At 34.1% G+C, this 22919-nt stretch overlaps 1 protein-coding gene across 1 annotated transcript; it reads left to right on the forward strand.

Annotated features, from left to right (window-relative positions):
* The first annotated feature begins 191 nt into the window (after window positions 1-191).
* On the forward strand, window positions 192-22590 carry LOC127499033 (immunoglobulin kappa light chain-like). Its single transcript, XM_051869114.1, has 6 exons — window positions 192-252; window positions 330-653; window positions 17252-17302; window positions 20730-21047; window positions 21388-21480; window positions 21879-22590. The coding sequence occupies exons 1-6, from the start codon at window positions 207-209 to the stop codon at window positions 22007-22009; spliced, it is 963 nt and encodes a 320-aa protein (XP_051725074.1). The 5' UTR covers window positions 192-206; the 3' UTR covers window positions 22010-22590.
* Window positions 22591-22919: the final 329 nt, after the last annotated feature.

A 22919-nucleotide genomic window follows, 5' to 3' on the forward strand; every position in this document is an offset into this window, starting at 1 on the left:
GTGGGGATAATGTAACATTTGAAATTCATTTCAGCATAAAAGGCACATGTAAAATTTCTTTAAAAATGGTTTCTAAGGTAACTCCATTTCAGGAAATGACATCATCACCCTATTTTCATACAGCACCCTAAGTTCATACAAAAGCAGTGTGAATCCTGAAAGACAGCTTTACACCAAGCAAGGTATAATATTTTTTCACCGGATGAATGATGTTTTTATACATTTATATTGTCCTCCTCTTAAAGATGCCAGGTAAGTGACATTTATGATGATAATTCAATTTAAAAAAATTAACTAAATTAAATGTAATGAATTTGGTTTTGTCAAAGTAGCAGTTCTGGGACTGACTGTGGAACAAGATCCAAAGGCTTTGGTTAAGGCAGTGGGCAAAACTGTGTATCTGCCCTGCAAAGCGACCGGTTTCTCAAGCTCTTCAGATTATATCCACTGGTACCAAATGAAAGATGGTAAAGCCCCGTCAAGACTGCTCTATATCAGTAATGATGGTGGTGTCACTCGTGATGGCAACAATCCCCAAGCAAACGACTTCACAGTGGACAAAAAAAAGCTTTATGATCTAAAACTGAGTGACATTAAGAAGAGTCACGCTGCTGTTTACTTCTGTGCCTACTGGGACACCAGCAGCGGCCACAGTGAGAACATTTACTCACATCCTGTACATGAACTACACTGGTAAATCTAACTGATGAATGAAATATTTATATACTTCAATATTTATTTACCTGTCATTTTCTGTTTATGTTCTCAATTTGAATTAAGCTGCATATGCACAGGATGACTGGATGAAGGTATTTGGATCTGTTCGGATCTGAACTTTATTGTCCTGCTGTTCATTATGAGGTTATTTGTACACACTGTATTATTGTGATTTGGGAATATGTCAGGTGTATCTCATATTTGTTATGTGTTGTGAAGATATAAATAAAATATTTGGCATTTCCAGATTTGTAGTTTTCAGTTTGATGAAGAGCTCAAATATCACTTGTCCTTGTGTGGTGAAAATAAATTCAGTATATTCAGCAGTGTGCCAACTTTATGTGCTTTACACACACTGTCAAAAATATTCCGTAGTTTTTACAAAATAATTTTGGCAGCTGTGGTTGCCAGAATAATTTTGTAAAAAATACAGAAAAACTGTCAATTTTACAGTATAAAACTGTAATTTACAAACAAGAAAATTTGAATGTAAACAAGTAAATTCAACAATGCACACTACTACTAAAATCTGTTTTGTACCTTTAACATATACTGACAACCACCATAATAATGCAGGTGGTAAAAGAGAAAGCCACATGAAGAATCAGAGTTCATCACAAATAGCTTTTCCACGAGCTGAAGTATATATTAATGTAAAGAGGGTGCAAAGAGTCATTCACGCAAACGCAAAACACCATCATGGTAACCCACAACACTCACATAATGCAATAAACATTCATTAAACAACAGAAGATGTAACATAAAACCCTAATGTACATAACTGATGACAAAAACTATTAAGAAACATGATTTTTTAAACAAAATACTTTCAAATGTGGAGTGTCACACAGGGAATTGTGGGAATATCAGTTTACAGTTTTTGACTGTAAATTATACATTGATTTGTTCTTTTTTACTTCTACAAATTGTAAAACTTACAGCATTTTACTGTGAAAATTACATAAAATATATGGTAAGAGCTTTTACAGTTTTTCCCTGTATATAGTACTGGAACTTACTGTTAACCTATTTACAATTTTTTTCGTAGTGTTTTTACAATATTTCACTGTTAAAATCACATTCATTTTTTACAGTGCATGTATTTTAAGTCATTTCTGTATCATTTCTGAAGCTGACAGACATTCCACAAATATACTGGATTAATTGAACTATAGTCTAATTGAACAAATGTATGAATATTGTAGGCTATAATATAAAATAGATCTTACAATTTATTTTACAAATAAAAGCACAAAAAGAGTAGCTCTTTTTTCTGTCAAGTTTCTCTCTGACCAATTTATCAATCGCCTCTCACTGTTTAAACTGCAGTGTGACTTTTACAAACAATGTATTCCTAATTACATCACAGTTTTTAAACTAAATTTTAGCCTACTCAAAGCATCTTGCCAACACAGACAATCCGTGAAACATCTTCACCTGTTCAGCATCTGTTTAAATCCACACAAGCCACTTTAAACTGAGTGCCACTGAGGAAGAGCCGCTTACTGTGAGATCTGCTCTGGAGAAGCCTTTAATAAACCAGGGTTAAATTACATGTGTTTAATGTTGTCTAACCCATGACTGGTTTAACTTGTGTGAAAAACCTTCTTGTGATAGTGATGTGACGAGATAAAGAGGAAACCACAAGGCCATCATCATATCTTCTGATTGGCAGATGCAGTTCATAATTCATCAAACTCCTGGATGACAGATGTAGACATGGCGATGTCTGGAATGATAACATTTGTGTTGTTAGTAGTCTTAATAGGTGAGATTCCCTTATAATTATTAATGATATTATCATTAGATAGCATTCATTAGATTTGACTCTTTTGAAGAGAAATATGACATCTGCTATTCTTAGAGCTGATGTTTCATGTGTATATAAACCCAGTTTCCACTTCCACTATTATAAGTCCCTGAAGTTCAACACATGAAGAGCAACAGGTGTGATTTTTTTTCTTTCTTCAAGCTTTTATCAAATAATCTCCTATATTTGTAGTGTTTGTACACAGTTGTTTGTTTGACATGCAGATCTTCAACAGTGGATGGTGCTATTGAGCTGCAAAAGAGGATTTTTTTCAGCTTTAAGGCTCTATGAAAGTTACTAAATTACTTCTAATAAATTGCATTTTACTAAATTACTTCTGATAAAGAGAATCTCGATGATATATCAAATACATCAGTCAAATGTAACAGCTTTTGAAATATTTTATTCTGATTGCTGTACAAGTACAAATCACATCACGACAGCATTTATGTTCATCATAGCTCCACCTCAGGAAATGATGTCACTGAACAATTTTCTGCAAAGATTTTGGCAAAATAATCTAAAGAAGTGTAGAGGAAACGTTATGAACCATAAATCGCCTCACATTACCAAATGAACGATGCTCATAAACTTGTGCGCTGTTGTTCTCATAATGATCCATGGTAAGTACACTTTAAAAGGGGGTTAAATAGGTCAAATAAAATAGGTTAAAATGTTAATAAAACATAAATATGAAAACTTGTTTAAAAGAACTGATTTTCATTTTATTTCATCGCAGGTGTGGAAGGTGTGAGTTTAAAACAACCTCAAAAGGTTTTGGTGAAGGTAAAGGGTAAAACTGTGTCCTTCGGCTGTGACTTGAGCTCTGGCTATGTTCACTGGTATCATAAGAAAGTCGGTGGAACGTTTAAAAGACTACTGTACATCAGTCAGTCTGGGGTTGCTACAAGTGAAGCAAAAGAATTTGTCGCTGAAATAAAAGGAAATTCGTATGGCATAAAACTCAAAGAAATAAAGGAGGATCATGCTGGCATGTATTACTGTGCAAGCTGGGATGGCAGCCACAGTGAGAGAAAGCTTTGACATCCGTGACATAAACCATGAGAGACTGTTATTCCACCACAGGAACAATGTCAAAAACTGACAGTTACAAACCACATTTATTACAGCATTTAATTGTCTGAAAAACTCTCTAAGGAGAACCACAAAATAGTGCGGTTTGGTGTAGCAAATATGTTTGCAGGTAAAAACAACAGCAGAGAGTTAGGATTAAATGTAGTGGAAACGACATGTGCAGGCCTTCTCAGCGATAGAGTAGTAAGAGACGCTGTAGTAGAACAACTTCATATTTCGTAGTGCAATCTAATGTAAAGGGAATTCATGAACAGCACGCAATTCAATGCAGAGATTCAATACATTAAATGCAATAAAACATGGACTACTCATACGGATGTCAGCAGTGCAGTCAGTATGTTTTGAAGTCTTCGATTATTTTATTGCTTTGATTGGGTTTTAAGGAAAAATACAATTAAGTATATGGAAATAAAGAGCAAAAAAATTCCCAAAGACTGAGGTTAGATGAGATTATGCAACACTTCTGAGATCTGAGGACAGTAGACTATCAATGGGCAGAAATGTTTGGTTGTGTCTTTAATGTCACTTTGTGTCGCAAATTTACTTTAGGATATGAACATAATGCAAGTTCAAGGACTTTAACCACACACTGAAATATAGCTACTACTTCTTCCTGCTGTGGTTTTTTTTTTGGTGCTGAGGCAATCCAAATATCAGATATCATGTTAATTGCAGACTATTGGACTGCTCAACATTTACACTTGCAAAAATGGTTCCTTTAAGGGTACAACAGCTTGTCACTGGGGCAGTACCCTTAAAAGGACAACTTTGTAGGTTCACAGTACCTTAAGGATTAGTTCACTTCTGAATGAAAATTTCCTGATAATTTACTCACCCCCTATGTCATCCAAGATGTTCATGTCTTTCTTTCTTCAGTCGAAAAGAAATTAAGGTTTTTGAGGAAAACATTACTGGATTCTTCTCCATATAGTGTACGTCAGTGGGGTTCAATTGGTGAAAGGTCCACATTGCAGTTTCAGTGCAGCTTCAAAGGGCTCTACACAATCCCAGCCGAGGAATAAGGGAATAATATGGAGGAATTATATGTACTTGCTACTCTAAGGTACTAATATGCACCTTTTAGGGTAGGGGTATTCAATTACAGTTCCAAGACATCCGATCCTAAACACTCCAAATAGTCATCAAATATAAGAATCTTTGGCCCATAGCGCCAAAACAGTGATGTCTAAGAATTTTTACCAAAAAAAGTAAATATGTCTCCCAACTGGACATGAATAGGCCTATAAAAAAGTTAGATCAGATGTTTTAACAGGATTATTTATTTATTTATTTATTATTTTACATTTAGACACCCATGTGTATGGCACATAGAAAGCCTTGGTACTGAGAGAACATACTGGGTAAACAGGGTTTACCTCTGAAGAAAAGTATGGACCATTTTTATATTTTGCTCAAAGCAATAAACTACAAAAACATGATCATCATGAGGACAAAAGTTAACTAGTAATTTCATTTTTTTTTTTTTTGTCTTCCCTAGCCATTTCTAAATAATTTTCCAAATTATAACATTGTTTATTATGAAATGCCCTTTATATACTGATTAATAATACTAAATGTTTTAAAACGTATAAAGACGCCACACGTTAACTTGTCTCAAACCTGGGTTAAAGGTGCAATGTGTAGAATTTTCTGTCCACTAGAGGTCGCTAGAGGCCTATTCAAAACAAAGGCGTAGCTTGATGACGCCAAGTTTGAGCATGGAATCTTGGGACATGTGGTCTTCACCTCACAGCCGGTGGAAATAAATCGGGATAGGACTCGGCAAGAAACCATGTTCATGGATGCGATTATTAACGTTACTGTAGTATGAAGCAGAGCAGGACCGAGTGTTGTGGGAGCTGAACGAGGCCCCTGGAGCAATTATGCAACACACGCTGCAAGCAGCAGAGCTTTTATTATGCCACAGTCGCCGGCGCCACTTCCGCTTTTCCGGTCATGAGTATGAGGTAACACAGCTCTGTTTATCATATTAGATACATTTGAGTGTGTTGAAAATGTTATAACGTTACTCTGTGCGTTCGCTCGGTGGCTGCTGTGAGACACTTGTTACACACTGCAGTAAGATAGATCGATTTTAGAATATCATATTAAATGCTGGGTGGCTTGTGTTGATAAATGGCATGCAATTAATTTTAAAACCTATTGAATAATGGAGAAAATTCTGTATTACTTTTACTAAATATAAAGCTGCATCTGATTATGCTATGTTAGCTACTTCACAAAATAGTGTTTTTCTCTGAGGCATGGTAAAAGCATGGTACTCGCAAAAAATCAATAAAATTAGATTTAAACAATAAGATTAAATGTGTTGAGCTATATAACAATAATTAGTTTTCTGTATATAAATATATCAAAACAGTTGTTCCCTTGTCTATTAAAACGTAATATATTAAAGCTTCTTTGGTGTTTCCATGGTTTCTGCAAAATAAAACCGGAAACCGAGGTTAAGGCAGGTACAGGCGCGGATTAACGCACAGGCTTGCCTAGGCTGCAGCCTAGGGGCCCCACGTGTGCAGGAGCCCCGGATTGGCCAGACTATTTTTTTTTTATTATTTTAAAATTTACTGAACAAGTGAAAAAAAAAAAAATCCCAAAATTGGCTTGATACTTCAAGGCATTGGATACCTCAAGACAGAAGTGGCGAAGATGAGGGAGAGATAATTAACGACAGGAAATCCAAACATTCGCCTATCCAGTGGCGTGCACAGGGGGGGGGGCTTGAGCCCCTGCCCCTCTGATCGCGAAAGTGAAAGTGCCCTTTGCGTTCGCATCGCGGTGCCCCCGCGTTCCCATTTCTGCCCCCCGGAATGCGATTTCTACCGCGGGAGAACAATCGACCCAACCTCCACCCCAGTTAACCTTACTATTTGCGGGTGGACCATGTATGGCACTAAACACATTTTTCCAGTAAAACATAATGATTAAGGGGGGGCTTCACACAAAGAGCAGCTTAGGGGCCCCTGACCACCTTAATCCGCCCCTGCGCGGGTATGACGCAATTGACAGGCAACTCCTCACACGTCCCGGAGCCTTGGTTAAAATTGCAATTTTCTCACGATTTACAAATAGTTGCAAACATTTGGGATATTGTAAGTACTCAAGTGAACAAAATTTATAGCACTGGCCTAGTGGTTTTTGGATATTTTACTGCAAAGTTCTTACATATTGCACCTTTAATAGTTAAACAGTCAGATAAAATAATTGTTTATAAAATAGATAGTTCGGGCCCTTGATTCTGATTGGTTGAGCCGCATTCGAAGTCGTAAAATTCCCGAAAACATACAGCTGACCGCATTACATAAGTATCGCTGCGCCACTGAGTGTGTGCACGTTGCTGCGTCTATCCAAAGACTATAGACCTTATTTACCAGAGAAACAAGCGCGCTGCCATCTTTAGAATATTGTCTTTGAACTTCCGTTTTTGCGGTAGCTCTGTATATTTCTATGGCATCGCTGTTGAAGAATAATTAGCTGGTGAAGTGGATTTACCTGTTGTAGAGTTAATTAAAGTTATCATGAGCATTGTTATGTTTAAAGCAGATGTCTTAATAAATGTCTGTAGACCGGGAAGATTTTAAAATGAGAAGCTCATTCATAAATACGTAAGATTGCTGTGGAAATACAAACCGGAAGTCAAAAGACAACGAGCGCAGCACACAAGATGCGTCACTCGTATTGTTTTGAATGGGAGAAAGCGTAACGCGCAATATGGCGGAATAAGTCCCGCCTTCAAAATAAGAGCCAATCGCCGACTGGTAAAGTCATCGCATCACTGCAGCTGCCGTTAGAAGCATAGACAGCATAGACATTATAATAAACAAGTGTTTATTATAATGTCTATGGTTAGAAGCACCGGTTTCTATAGAAACAGTCAGACGCGCGCCTCCGAAATGAGGCACAAGAGACGCGCATTCAGGTCTGCGCATGCGCATTAGCTTGATCCAGCCTAAACAATACAGTTTTTTTTTTGTCATGATTCGAGCGTTTGGGAAAAAAATTATGAGACAGTTGTTGTCAGATTTCATTGGTGATTTCAAATATGAAATTTAATCCAAAGCTTGGCAAACAGCTTTGGAGAATTTGATGTTTCCCCATTCAAAGAGATAGGAGTTGCACTTGCATGCCCGAGAGGCGTTTCAAAGATGGCCGCCGAGTGAAATGACTTGTCTTAAAGGGACTTTGGTCTATCTTAGCAACGTAAACATATGTTTGTTGACCGTTCGCAAAGACCCGCCCCCTTTAGTTACTGTTGCTATGTCCGACAAGCCATGCCGATCTCTCGCCACACATCATGTTCTCACGCAGTGAAAAACACATCGCGGAGCAAAGAGGACACTGACAACGCGTCGACAGACAAGATAGAGCAGGTTACTTTTGATATGAAACAAAGTCTCAAATTTCAAATTTTGTCATTTTTAAAGAAATTCAAACAATACCGTTTTGTGGCTCTTTAATGTGTCGTGACAGATTGCTGTAGCACCTCAGTCCAAACGGCTTGTGAACTGATCATCTCTTCCTACTAGTTCATTTATAGCATAAAATAAACATGAATGAACATCATAAGGAATGTTGTTTTTAATCGCGGAAAGACGTCAGTAGCTACACACCATTTTTCAAGTTCAAGTCCACCTACCTTAACCTGCTAACTCCCCTGACTGCTTTGTCAGACAAAATGGCGGATTCGGCGTTATGATTGGTTAGATCGCCTGTCAATCAAACTCCTGGCAAAGGATTTTGTTCATTGAAGCTTACTGCATTATGTAGATGAGTATTGTGAGAGACTGAGTGTATTACCTGGATTCAGATTTAGCATTTTCCTTCAGGTCAGTCCTATGTTCATAATAAAAATCAATTTATGAATGTCCGCTGCGATCTTGTCCTTTTAACATTTAATGGGTTTTCCCGTGCCCTGCTGACACTGACAGCGCTAGTCAAAGCATTTGTCATTTGTGTCTTGTTCTGTGTTCACAACAAGTTTCAAAATAAAAGTCTCTGCGACTGAGTGACTCGCTAATAAAGACAATCTTTGCCGCCATCTAATGGCTTAATAATGTAATTTCTGTTGCTGTTCACGGTCAGGGACTATTTTTCCAGGCTTTTAATGATTTTATTTCATGAAAGTTGCATTGATATATATTTTTTGGGCTTTAATATTTGTATTGTGTGGTAACCGCTTTTAATAAAAGCAATAAGCCCCGTGAAGCCGTGGTTTACAGTGAATTTATAACAGCACTGCATTTTCTGCAGTGTTTTAGTGAAAGTAGGCTATTTTAAGTCTATTTTGCCTCAGTATGGGGCATGTCGCAATTGTATCTCAAATTAACAATTAGCACGAGGACTGGAAACTCAGTAGCAATGCAACTTCCTGTTTGTTGCTCACTAAAATATATTCCTCCATCACAGAGCAAACACTGAATAAGACTCTGCTACTATGAATGCTCTTTTGACGCTTTCCTTTTTCCTGCTTATTCAGTTCATATGCAAAGGTGAGTCTATTATTATTTGGCAATATAATTGATTCTGTATTATAAAACTAGTTTTTAAAGAAAAAATAATAAAAAAAAATAAATAAAAAAGAAGAAGAAAATATTATGATCTAACCAAATATTCTATAGTTTGATTTGTGAGTTGTCACTTTTTGCAGTGGATGGAGCCGGTGAGCTGCAACAGAAAATCTCATTGACCAAAGCAGAGGAAAAGTTAGCCATTATAGACTGTCAATTCACTTCAAATTGCTTGTACTACATTCACTGGTATCAGCAAAAAGAAGGAGAACCCTTAAAGAGGATAATATATGCTGACATAAATGATGGATCTGCAAAAAATGATGCTGGATTTGAATCCATAAAATCAGAAAATAAAGCTTCATATCATTTTGCTTTGAAAATCACCAAGCTGAAAAAAGAGCATACAGCGATGTATTACTGTGCTTGCTGGACCTCAAGCAGCACAGTGAGTATAAAAACTGAAGCCCTGCACAAAAACAATGAAACAAAAACAATTAACTAATGAAACCTTATTGTAAAGTGTTACCATATTTGTTATAGTTATACAAAGCTGCAAAAGCAATCATGACATTTGAATAACTCAATAGATAGTATATTTTAAACATTTTGTCATATTTTGATATATTCTGCAATGACTTGTTCATTTCTTACATCATCTATTATAATAAACAATATCATATGACACATATCACTGTAGCAGAATCAAAGGTAAATGGATAATTGACAATAAGGAATATCTTATTAATGATCTAAAAATCTTAATGACTTTAATTTAAAAGAGAAAGATCCAAATACAGTGTGAATCTGTTTCCAAAACCTCAATTCAAACTCAGATTAGCATGATGACAGGAAACTCAATAGCACTGCAACTTCCTGTGTTTTGCTCATAGAAATAAATTCCACCTTCATCCCAGATGAAAAGACAGAAGCTCTGTATCTTAAATCTGCCATCATGAGTCCTCAGCCGCAATTATTCTTTTTGCTGTTTATTCTCTTGATATGTAAAGGTAAGTGTTTAATGTGTTTAAGGTAATTATAACCATAAATACTTGTTAAATTAGAAAATATTGCTTTATCATTACATTACTTTATGAAAATGTTGTTTGATTTGTGAGTTGTCACTTTTTGCAGTGGATGGAGCCGGTGAGCTGCAACAGAAAATCTCACTGACCAAAGCAGAGGACAAGTTAGCCATTATTGACTGTCAATTAAATTTAAACTGCTGGGACTACATCCACTGGTATCAGCAGAAAGTTGGAGAACCCTTGAAGAGAATTCTCTATGTTAAAATAAATGATGGATCTGCAAAAAATGATGCAGGTTTTGAGTCCATAAAATCAGAAAAGAAAGCTTCAAATAATTTTGCTTTGAAAATCACCAAGCTAAAAAAAACAGAGCATTCAGCGATGTATTACTGTGCTTGCTGGATCTCAGGCAGCACAGTGAGTAAAACGACTGAAGCCCTGCACAAAAAACCCACAACCCTTCCCATTTATGTTGTCTCTGTCTTTCTGTGCAACAGAATAAGATGCCTCCACTGAATAAAACTTAAGAACATCCTGAAAAAAATTAGATTTTTTTTGCTGACAAATTTATAGTAAATTATTGCCCTATCTTGCCTGCAGAGTAATGAAAGAACAAACCCCAAACAAAAAAATTATTTTTGTACAGTTATACAAAGCTGTAAAAAGTAATACGCTCTATCTACTCAATAAAATTGTAGCAACAGATCACAAGCAATATTATTAATTAAGTTCAACATATAAAATTGAGTTAGCATTAATCAAATTAATTCCTTGAAAGTCAACCATTTAAAATGTGTAAAATTAGCAAACACCATTACAAAAACCCACAAAGTGACATAAAAAGCAGAGTCAAACTGCCTAACTAAATGAAACACTGATCACCATAATAGTGACCAAACATTTTCAATCAAATCAACATCTAAACCTCTGTTTATTCTTGTGTTTCTCTTTGCTTCAGTGATTCTGCTTGTTATCATCGGGTGTCTTCAATGTTGGCAATAAAAAATAAAGAGTTCTTAATTCATCTTTGATGTCTGTCTGTTATTTTAGTTTAAATTTTACTTAAATTTTACTCATTTTAAATGGTTGACATCTAAGGAATTCATTTGATTAATTCTAACTCAATTCTATTTGTTGAATTTAATTAATAATATTGCTTGTAATCCGCTGCCAAAATTTTATGGAGTAGATATAGCGTATTGCTTTTTACAGTGCATAAAAAACAACCATTACATAATTATGTAATTTCTTACATGTTAGCTGTTATTATAAACAATATCATATGACATATCACTGAAGTGGAATGAAAGGTAAATGGGTCATTGACTAATAAGGATGTCTGAGATACTTTTAAAGATTTTACATTTTAGTTCAAAGTACAAAGTGCAAGTTTGTTGGATTTTTGAAAAACATTTTTATACAAAAAATTATTTAATGATCATAAAAATGTCAAATTATCTAACTATTAAGTAACACATGAGTGTACACAACTTTGCAAAAAAAATTGCAAACATATTTTTCAAAGTTAAAAATATCATATATCATTAAATCATGAATAGCTCATAACTGTGCCCAAAAAGGGTCAAAAAATTAATATTAAAAAAAGAAAGAAAAGTATAAAGTATAAAACTTAGTGGCTTTAATTTAAAAAAGAAAGAGCCAAACATAGTGCAGACCTGTATCAAAAACCTCAATACAAACTCATGAGCACAGGAAATAGCACTGCAACTTCCTGTTTTTGCTCAGAAATTAATTTATCATCCCAGAGAAAAGACAGAAGTTCTGTATCTTAAATCTGCCATCATGAGTCCTCAGCCGCAATTATTCTTTTTACTGTTTATTCTCCTTATATGTAAAGGTAAGTGTTTTAACATGTGGCCATATCATCTTCATATCACCATTTTTCTATGTAACCATAAGTATTTTTTTAACTAAAAAAAATATTAGCTTGATTTGTTAGTTTGATTTGTGACTTTTTGCAGTGGATGGAGCTGTGAAGCTGCAACAGAAAATCTCATTGACCAAAGCAGAGGAAAAGTTAGCCATTATAGACTGTCAATTCACTTCAGACTGCTTGTACTACATCCACTGGTATCAGCAAAAAGAAGGAGAACCCTTAAAGAGGATACTATATGCTGATATAAATGATGGATCCGCAAAAAATGATGCTGGTTTTGAGTCTATAAAATCAGAAAAGAAAGCTTCATATCATTTTGTTTTGAAAATCACCAAGCTGAAAAAAGAGCATTCAGCGATGTATTACTGTGCTTGCTGGATCTCAGGCAGCACAGTGAGTATAAAAACTGAAGCCCTGCACAAAAACTTTGCAATATTCCTGTCTTGATCAAAGACCACAAACCTTTCTCTGAATGTTATATGAACATAATTGTACTGCTGTAGTTTAAACATTAGATCATGGTGCTAATAACGCCAAGATCATGGGTTTGATTCCCAAAGAATCACGGAACTAATAAAATATATATCTTGAATGCAATGGAATGCATATATTTTTAAATAAATAAATGGGCAACAAGCCTTACTTTATGGCAGAAATATCAAAGTAAATGAATTTCGCTTACTGTTCTTAAATGAGGGGATCTGAGCTGTCACATCTGTATGAGGACACAGGAAACTCAACAGCACTGCAGCCTCCCATTTATTAGGTCTACCCATATGCAGTTGATATCAAAATGTATCATGAAATGGTATTATAATAAGAACTGTGTATGGGTCATTGACGAATAAGGTTTTTAAAAGTGTAAAAAACCCCAAAAAAAAAACATAATGTAGATAATTAATTTTGAAGCTTTATTAAGTGTTAACAATAAGATTATGTGGTTTTTATAATCAATTAACACTGGTTTTGTCATTTTTTTACAAGATGGACAAAATCTGTCACCAAAAAAGTCATTCAGTTTAACCAAAATTTTGGTTTTACCAAATGACACTTTTGGTTAAAGGAAATAAAGGAACCTGAACCTGACACTTTTGGTTATACCAAATGACGATATTTTTTTAAACAATGCTAACAGGCTGATATCTAGCTAGCTAGTTAGCTTGCTAGCTAGCTGGCCAAAGGACAATCAAACATTTTAGAACAAGTTTTTAAAATATTACAACATTTTCCATGTTTTATAGCGGTTGTACTGAATGACCTGATGTTTCGGGACATGAGTACGAGCAAGTGAAAACATACATTTTTCAGATAATTAAGAATTAGTTACTTTGCTTCATGACCCTGTGGTCCTTTGCAGGTGTCTGAATGATGTCACATCCTGTCACATGATATTGACTGCATGACTTGATCCAAAATGGTCCCTTTATATTGGTTACTCCGAATGACTTCAATGAAATTCATTTTTCCAGACATTCTTTCTCATAACAAAGCAACGACTACTGCACATAATTTTAATACCATTTTGCACTATGTTGATATATGATGTTATAAAATCATGCCAGAATAAAAAATATATACATTTATTACATTTTAAGATGTTTTAATCACAAGTGAAATGGCTGTATTGGCCTTTGGACGGTTAAACCGAATGAAAATCTTTAAAATACCTTTATATGTAGCAAAATATAATTAAAACCTTTTGGATTCAATAAAAGAGATCTAGTTGTACTACCTTACATACTTTGGATGTCATATCTTTTTTTATTATTATTATTAAGACCTTTGGACAAAAAAATGACCCGTCATGTCATTGGCCCGTATTACATCATGTGCAAATGATGATCAAACTGATCCTGGGTATGAAAACCTCATAGAGAAAATGGGTATTGATGCCGTTCTGTTCTATCGTGGTGATGGGCTTGCAAAAATGTCCCGATACTTTACACCTTATTTTGCAATGCGGAAGTAGGCCTAATCTATTTTCTGTTAATGTGCAAGACTTCCTTTTCATAAGTAAATAACTAGAAGAATATCAAAGTGCAGTAACTGGCAAAACTATGTGCGCTACAAACCCGTGTGTTTATGATTATGAAAATAAATTAAGACAATATAACAAATACCAGTTTTCAATATCAAGCAGCATAACGAAGTGTTTTTGTACCGCTACAATAACTGGAAGTGGATGACAGTTGCATAAAAACTTCCTTTTCAAAAGACTGGTGGACTTATAATGTGGAAATGATTAAAGTCCCCCTGTAGTCAATAATTTTATCCCTTAAAACTCATCTTTGATCACCAAAATGACATTTAAATATTTTTTTCCTATGAATTTTTTTTTCAAGCCTTAAAATAGCTTGAATGTAACTACACCCTTGCCTCATTTAGTATACGCAGATCAATGAATATGCAAATTAGCCCCGCCTCTACTCACTCACGCCAGCTCAGAGATCCACTCGGTCAACTTACTGAGATAAACACTGCACAATGGTATCACTCTTTACAACATCAGACATATAACGGTTATTAATATGATTAGCCTTTTGCTTGATTACATTATCAAACAGCTAATAATGTGTTGCTAATGTTACACAAACCATGTTCTCGGTCATGAGTCAGGCTGCCTTCTAACAATCAGTATCCTTACAAATGCTTTGAACAACTCAGAACATCAGTAGAGAAAGGCATATAGTTCACCAAAACGTCATAATATACCTCATACACCCGCCATATTGCTTTTTTCTTTTTTTTTCACTGCAGTTTTAAGAAGAAAATACTCAACAATGGTGTTGACATATGCATTTGCACATGGTTTGTCTTTAAACATATTAAAAACCCCACAAAGACATATAAACAACATTAAAAACTTGATTTTCACCTCAGGGGTCTTTAACTGTTGTCTAGACATTGAAAATATACATCCCCTGCTGGTGAAACTGTGGTAATATTTTGCACATAAAGAAATAGGAGTTCACAAATGTCTAAAAACCTACACAGTCTAAGCTGCTCAAGGATCATTGCATTTCTTTTCCCAGAAAAAATACCACATTGTGTGTCAATCAGATTCATTACCAATATTTTTGTACATTAGCGTATTGTTAGAGAAAAATCGTATAAGTACATATTAGTGTAACACTGAAGCACAGAGTAGAAGCTGTAGAATCTGTCACATCTGAATCATGAACCACAAAACGAACTCAGATTAGCATGAGGGCCGGAAACTTAATTTCATAAACTTCCCATATGATCTCCCCCCATCACAGGATGAAGACAGAAGCTCTCCAGACACTCCCTGCAATCATGAGTCTTCAAATGCAGCTATGCTTTTTGTTGCTTATTAACCTTTTATGTATAGGTAAGTTTTTTATTTTTATTTGAAATCATACCATAATTTTGTCTGTTATCACAAAAACCTAATGTGATCATTTTTATTAATTTTACATTTATGTTGGCTATCTTACCTTGGGTAACATACTGTTATGCTATTTTTTATAGTTGATGGAAACGTGAAGTTGCAACAGAAAATCTCATCGACCAAATCTGTGGACAAGACAGCTGTTATAGACTGTCATTATCCTTCAGACTGCAGTGGCTACATTCACTGGTATCAACTAAAAGAGGGAAAAACCTTAAAAAGAATACTATATTCATCAATCTCTGATGGAAGCACTTACAATGATGCTGGTTTTGAACTGTTTAAAGTAAATAAGAAAGAGTCAAATCTGGCTCTGAAAATATCTGAACTAAAAAAAGAGCATTCAGCGATGTATTACTGTGCCTGCTGGGTGTCAGGCGGCACAGTAGTTATAAATACTGAAACCCTGCACAAAAACCCAGCAGGGTTCCTGTTTAATCTGAAACCACAAGCCACAATATTTTACAATATAATTTTTTTTCTGCTAAAAAATGAAACAATCAATTTCTTTAAGCCCTAATAAATTAATTCATCCCAAAGAGTGTTTGCTGATCCTCAGCATTCGAGGAAAGGTTTAAAATGGGTTATGAATTAAGTTTAGACTGATGAAGGACAAATGTGATGTTGAACAGTAAGAAACATCAATAGGCTTTAGGATTCAAGGAATTAAAGTTGCAGAGATTAGTTGATACTGACCCGTCGCTTAAATTAATTCATTAACATTAAATATTTTACTCAGCGTTTAGAGGTTCTCCCTTTTGGCCACATGCCCTGGACAATAATCCCGTTTCCACTGTCTGGCCAAAAGCGTGTTCTAAGTGTGTCGCAGGACTTGTAAACAAACTATTGCAGCCCCTACTGGTAAGAGTGTGACATGACACTGTACAGAACACTTGCTGGATATAGTCACTACAGAAGTAAATTAAGCGTTTTAGCACTCCAGTGATGAAAATCATGACTGATATAGCTTTTTACTTTCTTAGTTAGTATTTTAAAAAGTATACAGTGATATTCTTAAACAATGTACATGAGGAAAACTGCAGATTCTCCTCTGCACAAGCTCTGTCTTTTTGTTTAGGAGTAAATGACTGTGGGAGACAGGAAAGTCTTCGGTTCGGGTACAAGATTATATGTGACAGGTAAGACAAAATTCACATAATTAAGGTCTACTAAACCTGTTTTAAGCATTTTAAAGTTAGTTGCGTAGAAATTACTTCTGTAATTCAGCTGGCAACTGAGAGTTGAATAACTGTCTTTAGAGATTTCAGCAATTCCATCTTGTGTGCTTGTTTATGTTTATATAAAACAGGAGAAATTCTGTTAAAGGGATAGTTCAACTCAAAAAATAAAAATTTGGTCATCATTTGCTCACCCTCATTTCATTCTAAACTGGCATGACTTTCTTTCCTCTGTGGAACACAAAAGAAGATATTTTGAAATATGTGTCAGTGTTTCTTTGTTTGTCCATACAATGAAAGAAAAGGGTTTCAGTATTTTTCGAACTGCACTGGCTTTTATTGTTTGGACAAAAACTGCTGAAACATTCTTCAAAATATATTTTGTGTTCTACAGAAAAATGAATTTTTTTAAATATAAAGTCATAGAGGTTTGGAACGGCATGAAGGCGATGATGACAAAAATTAGGTTTTTTTGGATGATCTATAACATTAAAATAGTGCAGATCATCGGGAACAGTGGTCTTAATCAACTATACCAGGCTAGAAGTTTTGCATTATTCAGAAGTATTTGTAATAGACTTAATCTGAGTGGGCAACTGGATCAAAAGGTTTGGAACAGGAACACGGCTGATAGTAACTGGTAAGAAACGGTCAGAATTTCTTCAAACAAAAGAAGATATTTTGAAATATGTGTCAGTGTTTGTTTGTCCATACAATGAAAGAAAAGGGTTTCAGTATTTTTTGAACTGCACTGGCTTTTATTGTATGGACAAAAACTGCTGAAACATTCTTCAAAATATATTTTCTGTTCTACAGAAAAATGCATTTTTTTAAATATAAAGTCATTCAGGTTTGGAACGGCATGAGGGCGACAATGACAAAATTTTTATTTTGGGGTGAACTATCCCTTTAAAATAGTGTAGATCATCGGGAACAGTGGTCTTAATCAACTATACCAGGCTAGAAATTTTGTATTATTCAGAAGTATTTGTAATAGACTTAATCTGAGTGGGCAACTACTTGATCAAAAGGTTTGGAACAGGAACACGGCTGATAGTAACTGGTAAGAAACGGTCAGAATTTCTTCAAACAAAAGAAGATATTTTGAAATATGTGTCAGTGTTTGTTTGTCCATACAATGAAAGAAAAGGGTTTCAGTATTTTTTGAACTGCACTGGCTTTTATTGTATGGACAAAAACTGTTGAAACATTCTTCAAAATATATTTTGTGTTCTACAGAAAAATGAATTTTTTTAAATATAAAGTCATAGAGGTTTGGAACGGCATGAAGGCGATGATGACAAAAATTAGGTTTTTTTGGATGATCTATAACATTAAAATAGTGCAGATCATCGGGAACAGTGGTCTTAATCAACTATACCAGGCTAGAAGTTTTGCATTATTCAGAAGTATTTGTAATAGACTTAATCTGAGTGGGCAACTGGATCAAAAGGTTTGGAACAGGAACACGGCTGATAGTAACTGGTAAGAAACGGTCAGAATTTCTTCAAACAAAAGAAGATATTTTGAAATATGTGTCAGTGTTTGTTTGTCCATACAATGAAAGAAAAGGGTTTCAGTATTTTTTTGAACTGCACTGGCTTTTATTGTATGGACAAAAACTGCTGAAACATTCTTCAAAATATATTTTGTGTTCTACAGATAAATGCAGTTTTTTTATAAAGTCATTCAGGTTTGGAACGGCATGAAGGCGATGATGACACAATTTGTATTTTGGGGTGAACAATCCCTTTAAAATAGTGTAGATCATCGGGAACAGTGGTCTTAATCAACTATACCAGGCTAGAAATTTTGCATCATTCAGAAGTATTTGTAATAGACTTAATCTGAGTGGGCAACTTGATCAAAAGGTTTGGAACAGGAACACGGCTGATAGTAACTGGTAAGAAACTGTCAGAATTTCTTCACACAAAAGAATATATTTTTAAAATGTTCATCAGTGTTTGTTTGTCCAAACAATGAAAGAAAAGGGTTTCAATGTTGTTTCGAACTGCACTGGCTTTTATTGTATGGACAAAAACTGTTGAAACATTCTTCAAAATATATTTTGTGTTCTACAGAAAAATGCATTTTTTTTAAATATAAAGTCATACAGGTTTGGAACGACATGAGGGCGACAATGACAAAATTTGTATTTTTGGGTGAACTATCCCTTTAAAATAGTGTAGATCATCGGGAACAGTGGTCTTAATCAACTATACCAGGCTAGAAGTTTTGCTTTATTCATTAGTATTTGTAATAGACTTAATCTGAGTGGGCTACTATATCAAAAGGTTTGGAACAGGAACACGGCTGATAGTAACTGGTAAGAAACGGTCAGAATTTCTTCAAACAAAAGAAGATATTTTGAAATATGTGTCAGTGTTTGTTTGTCCATACAATGAAAGAAAAGGGTTTCAGTATTTTTTGAACTGCACTGGCTTTTATTGTATGGACAAAAACTGCTGAAACATTCTTCAAAATATATTTTGTGTTCTACAGAAAAATGCAGTTTTTTTTATAAAGTCATTCAGGTTTGGAACGGCATGAAGGCGATGATGACAAAATTTGTATTTTGGGGTGATCTATCCCTTTAAAATAGTGTAGATCATCGGGAACAGTGGTCTTAATCAACTATACCAGGCTAGAAATTTTGCATCATTCAGAAGTATTTGTAATAGACTTAATCTGAGTGGGCAATGCTATCAAAAGGTTTGGAACAGGAACACGGCTGATAGTAACTGGTAAGAAACGGTCAGAATTTCTTCAAACAAAAGAAGATATTTTGAAATATGTGTCAGTGTTTGTTTGTCCATACAATGAAAGAAAAGGGTTTCATTGTTGTTTCGAACTGCACTGGCTTTTATTGTATGGACAAAAACTGTTGAAACATTCTTCAAAATATATTTTGTGTTCTACATAAAAATGCAGTTTTTTTTATAAAGTCATTCAGGTTTGGAACGGCATGAGGGCGATGATGACAAAATTTGTATTTTGGGGTGAACTATCCCTTTAAAATAGTGTAGATCATCGGGAACAGTGGTCTTAATCAACTATACCAGGCTAGAAGTTTTGCTTTATTCATTAGTATTTGTAATAGACTTAATCTGAGTGGGCAATGCTATCAAAAGGTTTGGAACAGGAACACGGCTGATAGTAACTGGTAAGAAACGGTCAGAATTTCTTCAAACAAAAGAAGATATTTTGAAATATGTGTCAGTGTTTGTTTGTCCATACAATGAAAGAAAAGGGTTTCAGTATTTTTTGAACTGCACTGGCTTTTATTGTATGGACAAAAACTGCTGAAACATTCTTCAAAATATATTTTGTGTTCTACAGAAAAATGCATTTTTTTTATAAAGTCATACAGGTTTGGAACGGCATGAGGGCGATGATGACAAAATGATTATTTTTGTGTGAACGATCCTATTAAAATAGTGTAGATCATCGGGAACAGTGGTCTTAATCAACTATACCAGGCTAGAAGTTTTGTATTATTCAGAAGTATTTGTAATAGACTTAATCTGAGTGGGCAATGCTATCAAAAGGTTTGGAACAGGAACACGGCTGATAGTAACTGGTAAGAAACGGTCAGAATTTCTTCAAACAGAAGAAGATATTTTGAAATATGTGTCAGTGTTTGTTTGTCCATACAATGAAAGAAAAGGGTTTCAATGTTGTTTTGAACTGCACTGGCTTTTATTGTATGGACAAAAACGTTTGAAACATTCTTCAAAATATACTTTGTGTTCTGCAGAAAAATGCATTTTTTTAGATATAAAGTCATACAGGTTTGAAATGACATGAGGGCGATGATGACAAAATGTTTATTTTTGGGTGAACTATCCCTTTAAAATAGTGTAGATCATCATCTTAATTAACTAAACCAGGCTAGAAGTTTTGCTTTATTCAGAAATATTTGCAATAGACTTAATCTGAATTCAAATTCAAATTCATAAAATGATGTAATTTCCAAGTGAAAACTTTCTAAAGTCACCCTCTATTTGTTTCTTATCTTATTTGCTTATTGATCACTGAAGTCATGTTCAACATGTGTTTCTCTTAAGACCCAGGGAAAGACAAGATCAATCCACCAACGGTATCAGCATACCTATCAAGAAAAACAAGTAACAAACAGACAATGTTATGCCATGCCAAAGATATGTTTCCTGACTTGGTGACATTCACCTGGAAAAAGAAGAGCAATACAGGAGTTTGGACGGATGTATCGGAGGAAGTCATGGAGCAGAGTAATTCTGAAAATTCAAAAGTCACCTCCGTGACAAGTATGATGATTGTAGATGAAAACACGGCTAGAGGCAATCTCTACAAATGTGTTGCTAACCATGAAGGAGGCTCGTCTAAGGAAACTGAACTGAAGAAAGGTAATTTGAAGAAACTCCTATTTGCTACATTGATATGTGTTAAACTCCTTAGAAAGAAAGTCTAAGACAACTGACACAGGTTGCAGACACAATCATGAGCTTTGATTATAAATCATATACAAAAACTTATTTAAAAAAAAAAATTATTTAATAAATAAACTAAAAGTACATGATTTTTTAATTTTTTATTCATTTGTATTAATATAACAAAAAAATGAATAGAAAATTAATAAAAATCATGTACTTTTAATTCTAATTAATTCTTTATTAATTCTTTGATTTAATGATATTGTTACACTGTATTGTATTGTATAATATACACTGTATTGTTATATTTCAGATAACAAAGACATACTGGAATCGGATAAGCCGGGCCCAACATGCCCAACCAACACTGGTGACACTGTGAAGACCTTAAAACAGCAGAGATCAGGTGAATGAATAAAAATGAATATATAAATGAATTTGCAGATTAGGATGGATTTTGAACTAATTATTTTTGTATTTAAAAATCCAAGCCAACATTTAAATGAATAATTGCACATTCAAATCAGTTAAAATCAAAGTAAAATAATTCATATCGCATGCAAAACTCCATTTAAAATTAATGGTAAACTTTAAAGAAATGAAGACCAGTCATAGCACCTAAAATACATGTTTTCAAATATATATATATATAAACACACACATAGATCATTAAGATCTTAATGTTGATCAAAAACAAAATGTTCACAGACATGTTATGCTTCGACAACCTATGTACAGTATAAAAAAATTATTGACATAAATGTTTCATCAAAGCATTCAAATGTGTTTTTTGTTTTATTACAGGCAATTCGGAGCAAATGCCCAGTCTGTACCTGTTTGTCTACGCGTATGGTGTCATGCTTATGAAGAACGGAATATATTTTTGTGCCGTCTCTATCTTTCTATTAAAGAGAAAATTTGGAAAGAAAGAATAAAGCTTCTCTATAGAGACTAAATGGATAAGATAAACATCAAGCAAACAAACATTTATCATATAGAGTATGTTTAGCTGATTTCTAAAGAATAGAAGCATATCTGCAGCTATATTAACTTTGCTTAAATGTATTGTTTTTAAATGTATTTGTTGTAGATCTGCTTTGCACAACTGGGTAAACTTTACAATAAGGTTCATTAGTTAACATGAACTAATAATGAACTGCACTTATGCAGCATTTATTAATCTTTTAATAATAATCATTTACTAAAAATCTTGTTAACATTAGTTAATGCACTGTGAACTAACATGAACAAACAATGAACGACTGTATTTTCATTAACATTAATGAAGATTAGTAAATACTGTACCAAATGCATTGTTCATGGTTAGTTCATGTTAGTTAATACATTAATTAATGTTAACGAATGAGTGCTTATTGTAAAGTGTTACACACAACTGTTTTATTTTTTCATCTTTGAATTTTTTTTTTAAAGTGTATAATATACCAACATTTTAAAATGTTTTGTATCTGTCTTTGTGGCATTCTCTGAATTTGTTAAATAAAATCTGACAAACATTTCTTCTTCTTCTTGCTCATAAATAAAAATGTTACTTTTCATAAAATGAATTCTCTACTAATGCACTTTATGCATTATGAATCATGAAAAAAAATTATTAAAGTTAAAAAAGTAATTATGTTTGCAGTAGAGCTTATCTTAAAAATAAAATGAAATTATCATATAAAAAAGTTGATAGACATTATTTTAGAAATATTGCATGAATATTTATCCAAATACCAATACAATATGTAGCAGATACATATTTAATTATGTGCCAAAATGTAATTGAATAAAATACAGTAAAATAATAATAAAACTAACCTTTTTTTTTTTTTTAAGATTTACGCA

Source organism: Ctenopharyngodon idella, chromosome 2 (genome assembly GCF_019924925.1).
Source record: "Ctenopharyngodon idella isolate HZGC_01 chromosome 2, HZGC01, whole genome shotgun sequence".
Lineage (NCBI taxonomy): Eukaryota > Metazoa > Chordata > Actinopteri > Cypriniformes > Xenocyprididae > Ctenopharyngodon > Ctenopharyngodon idella.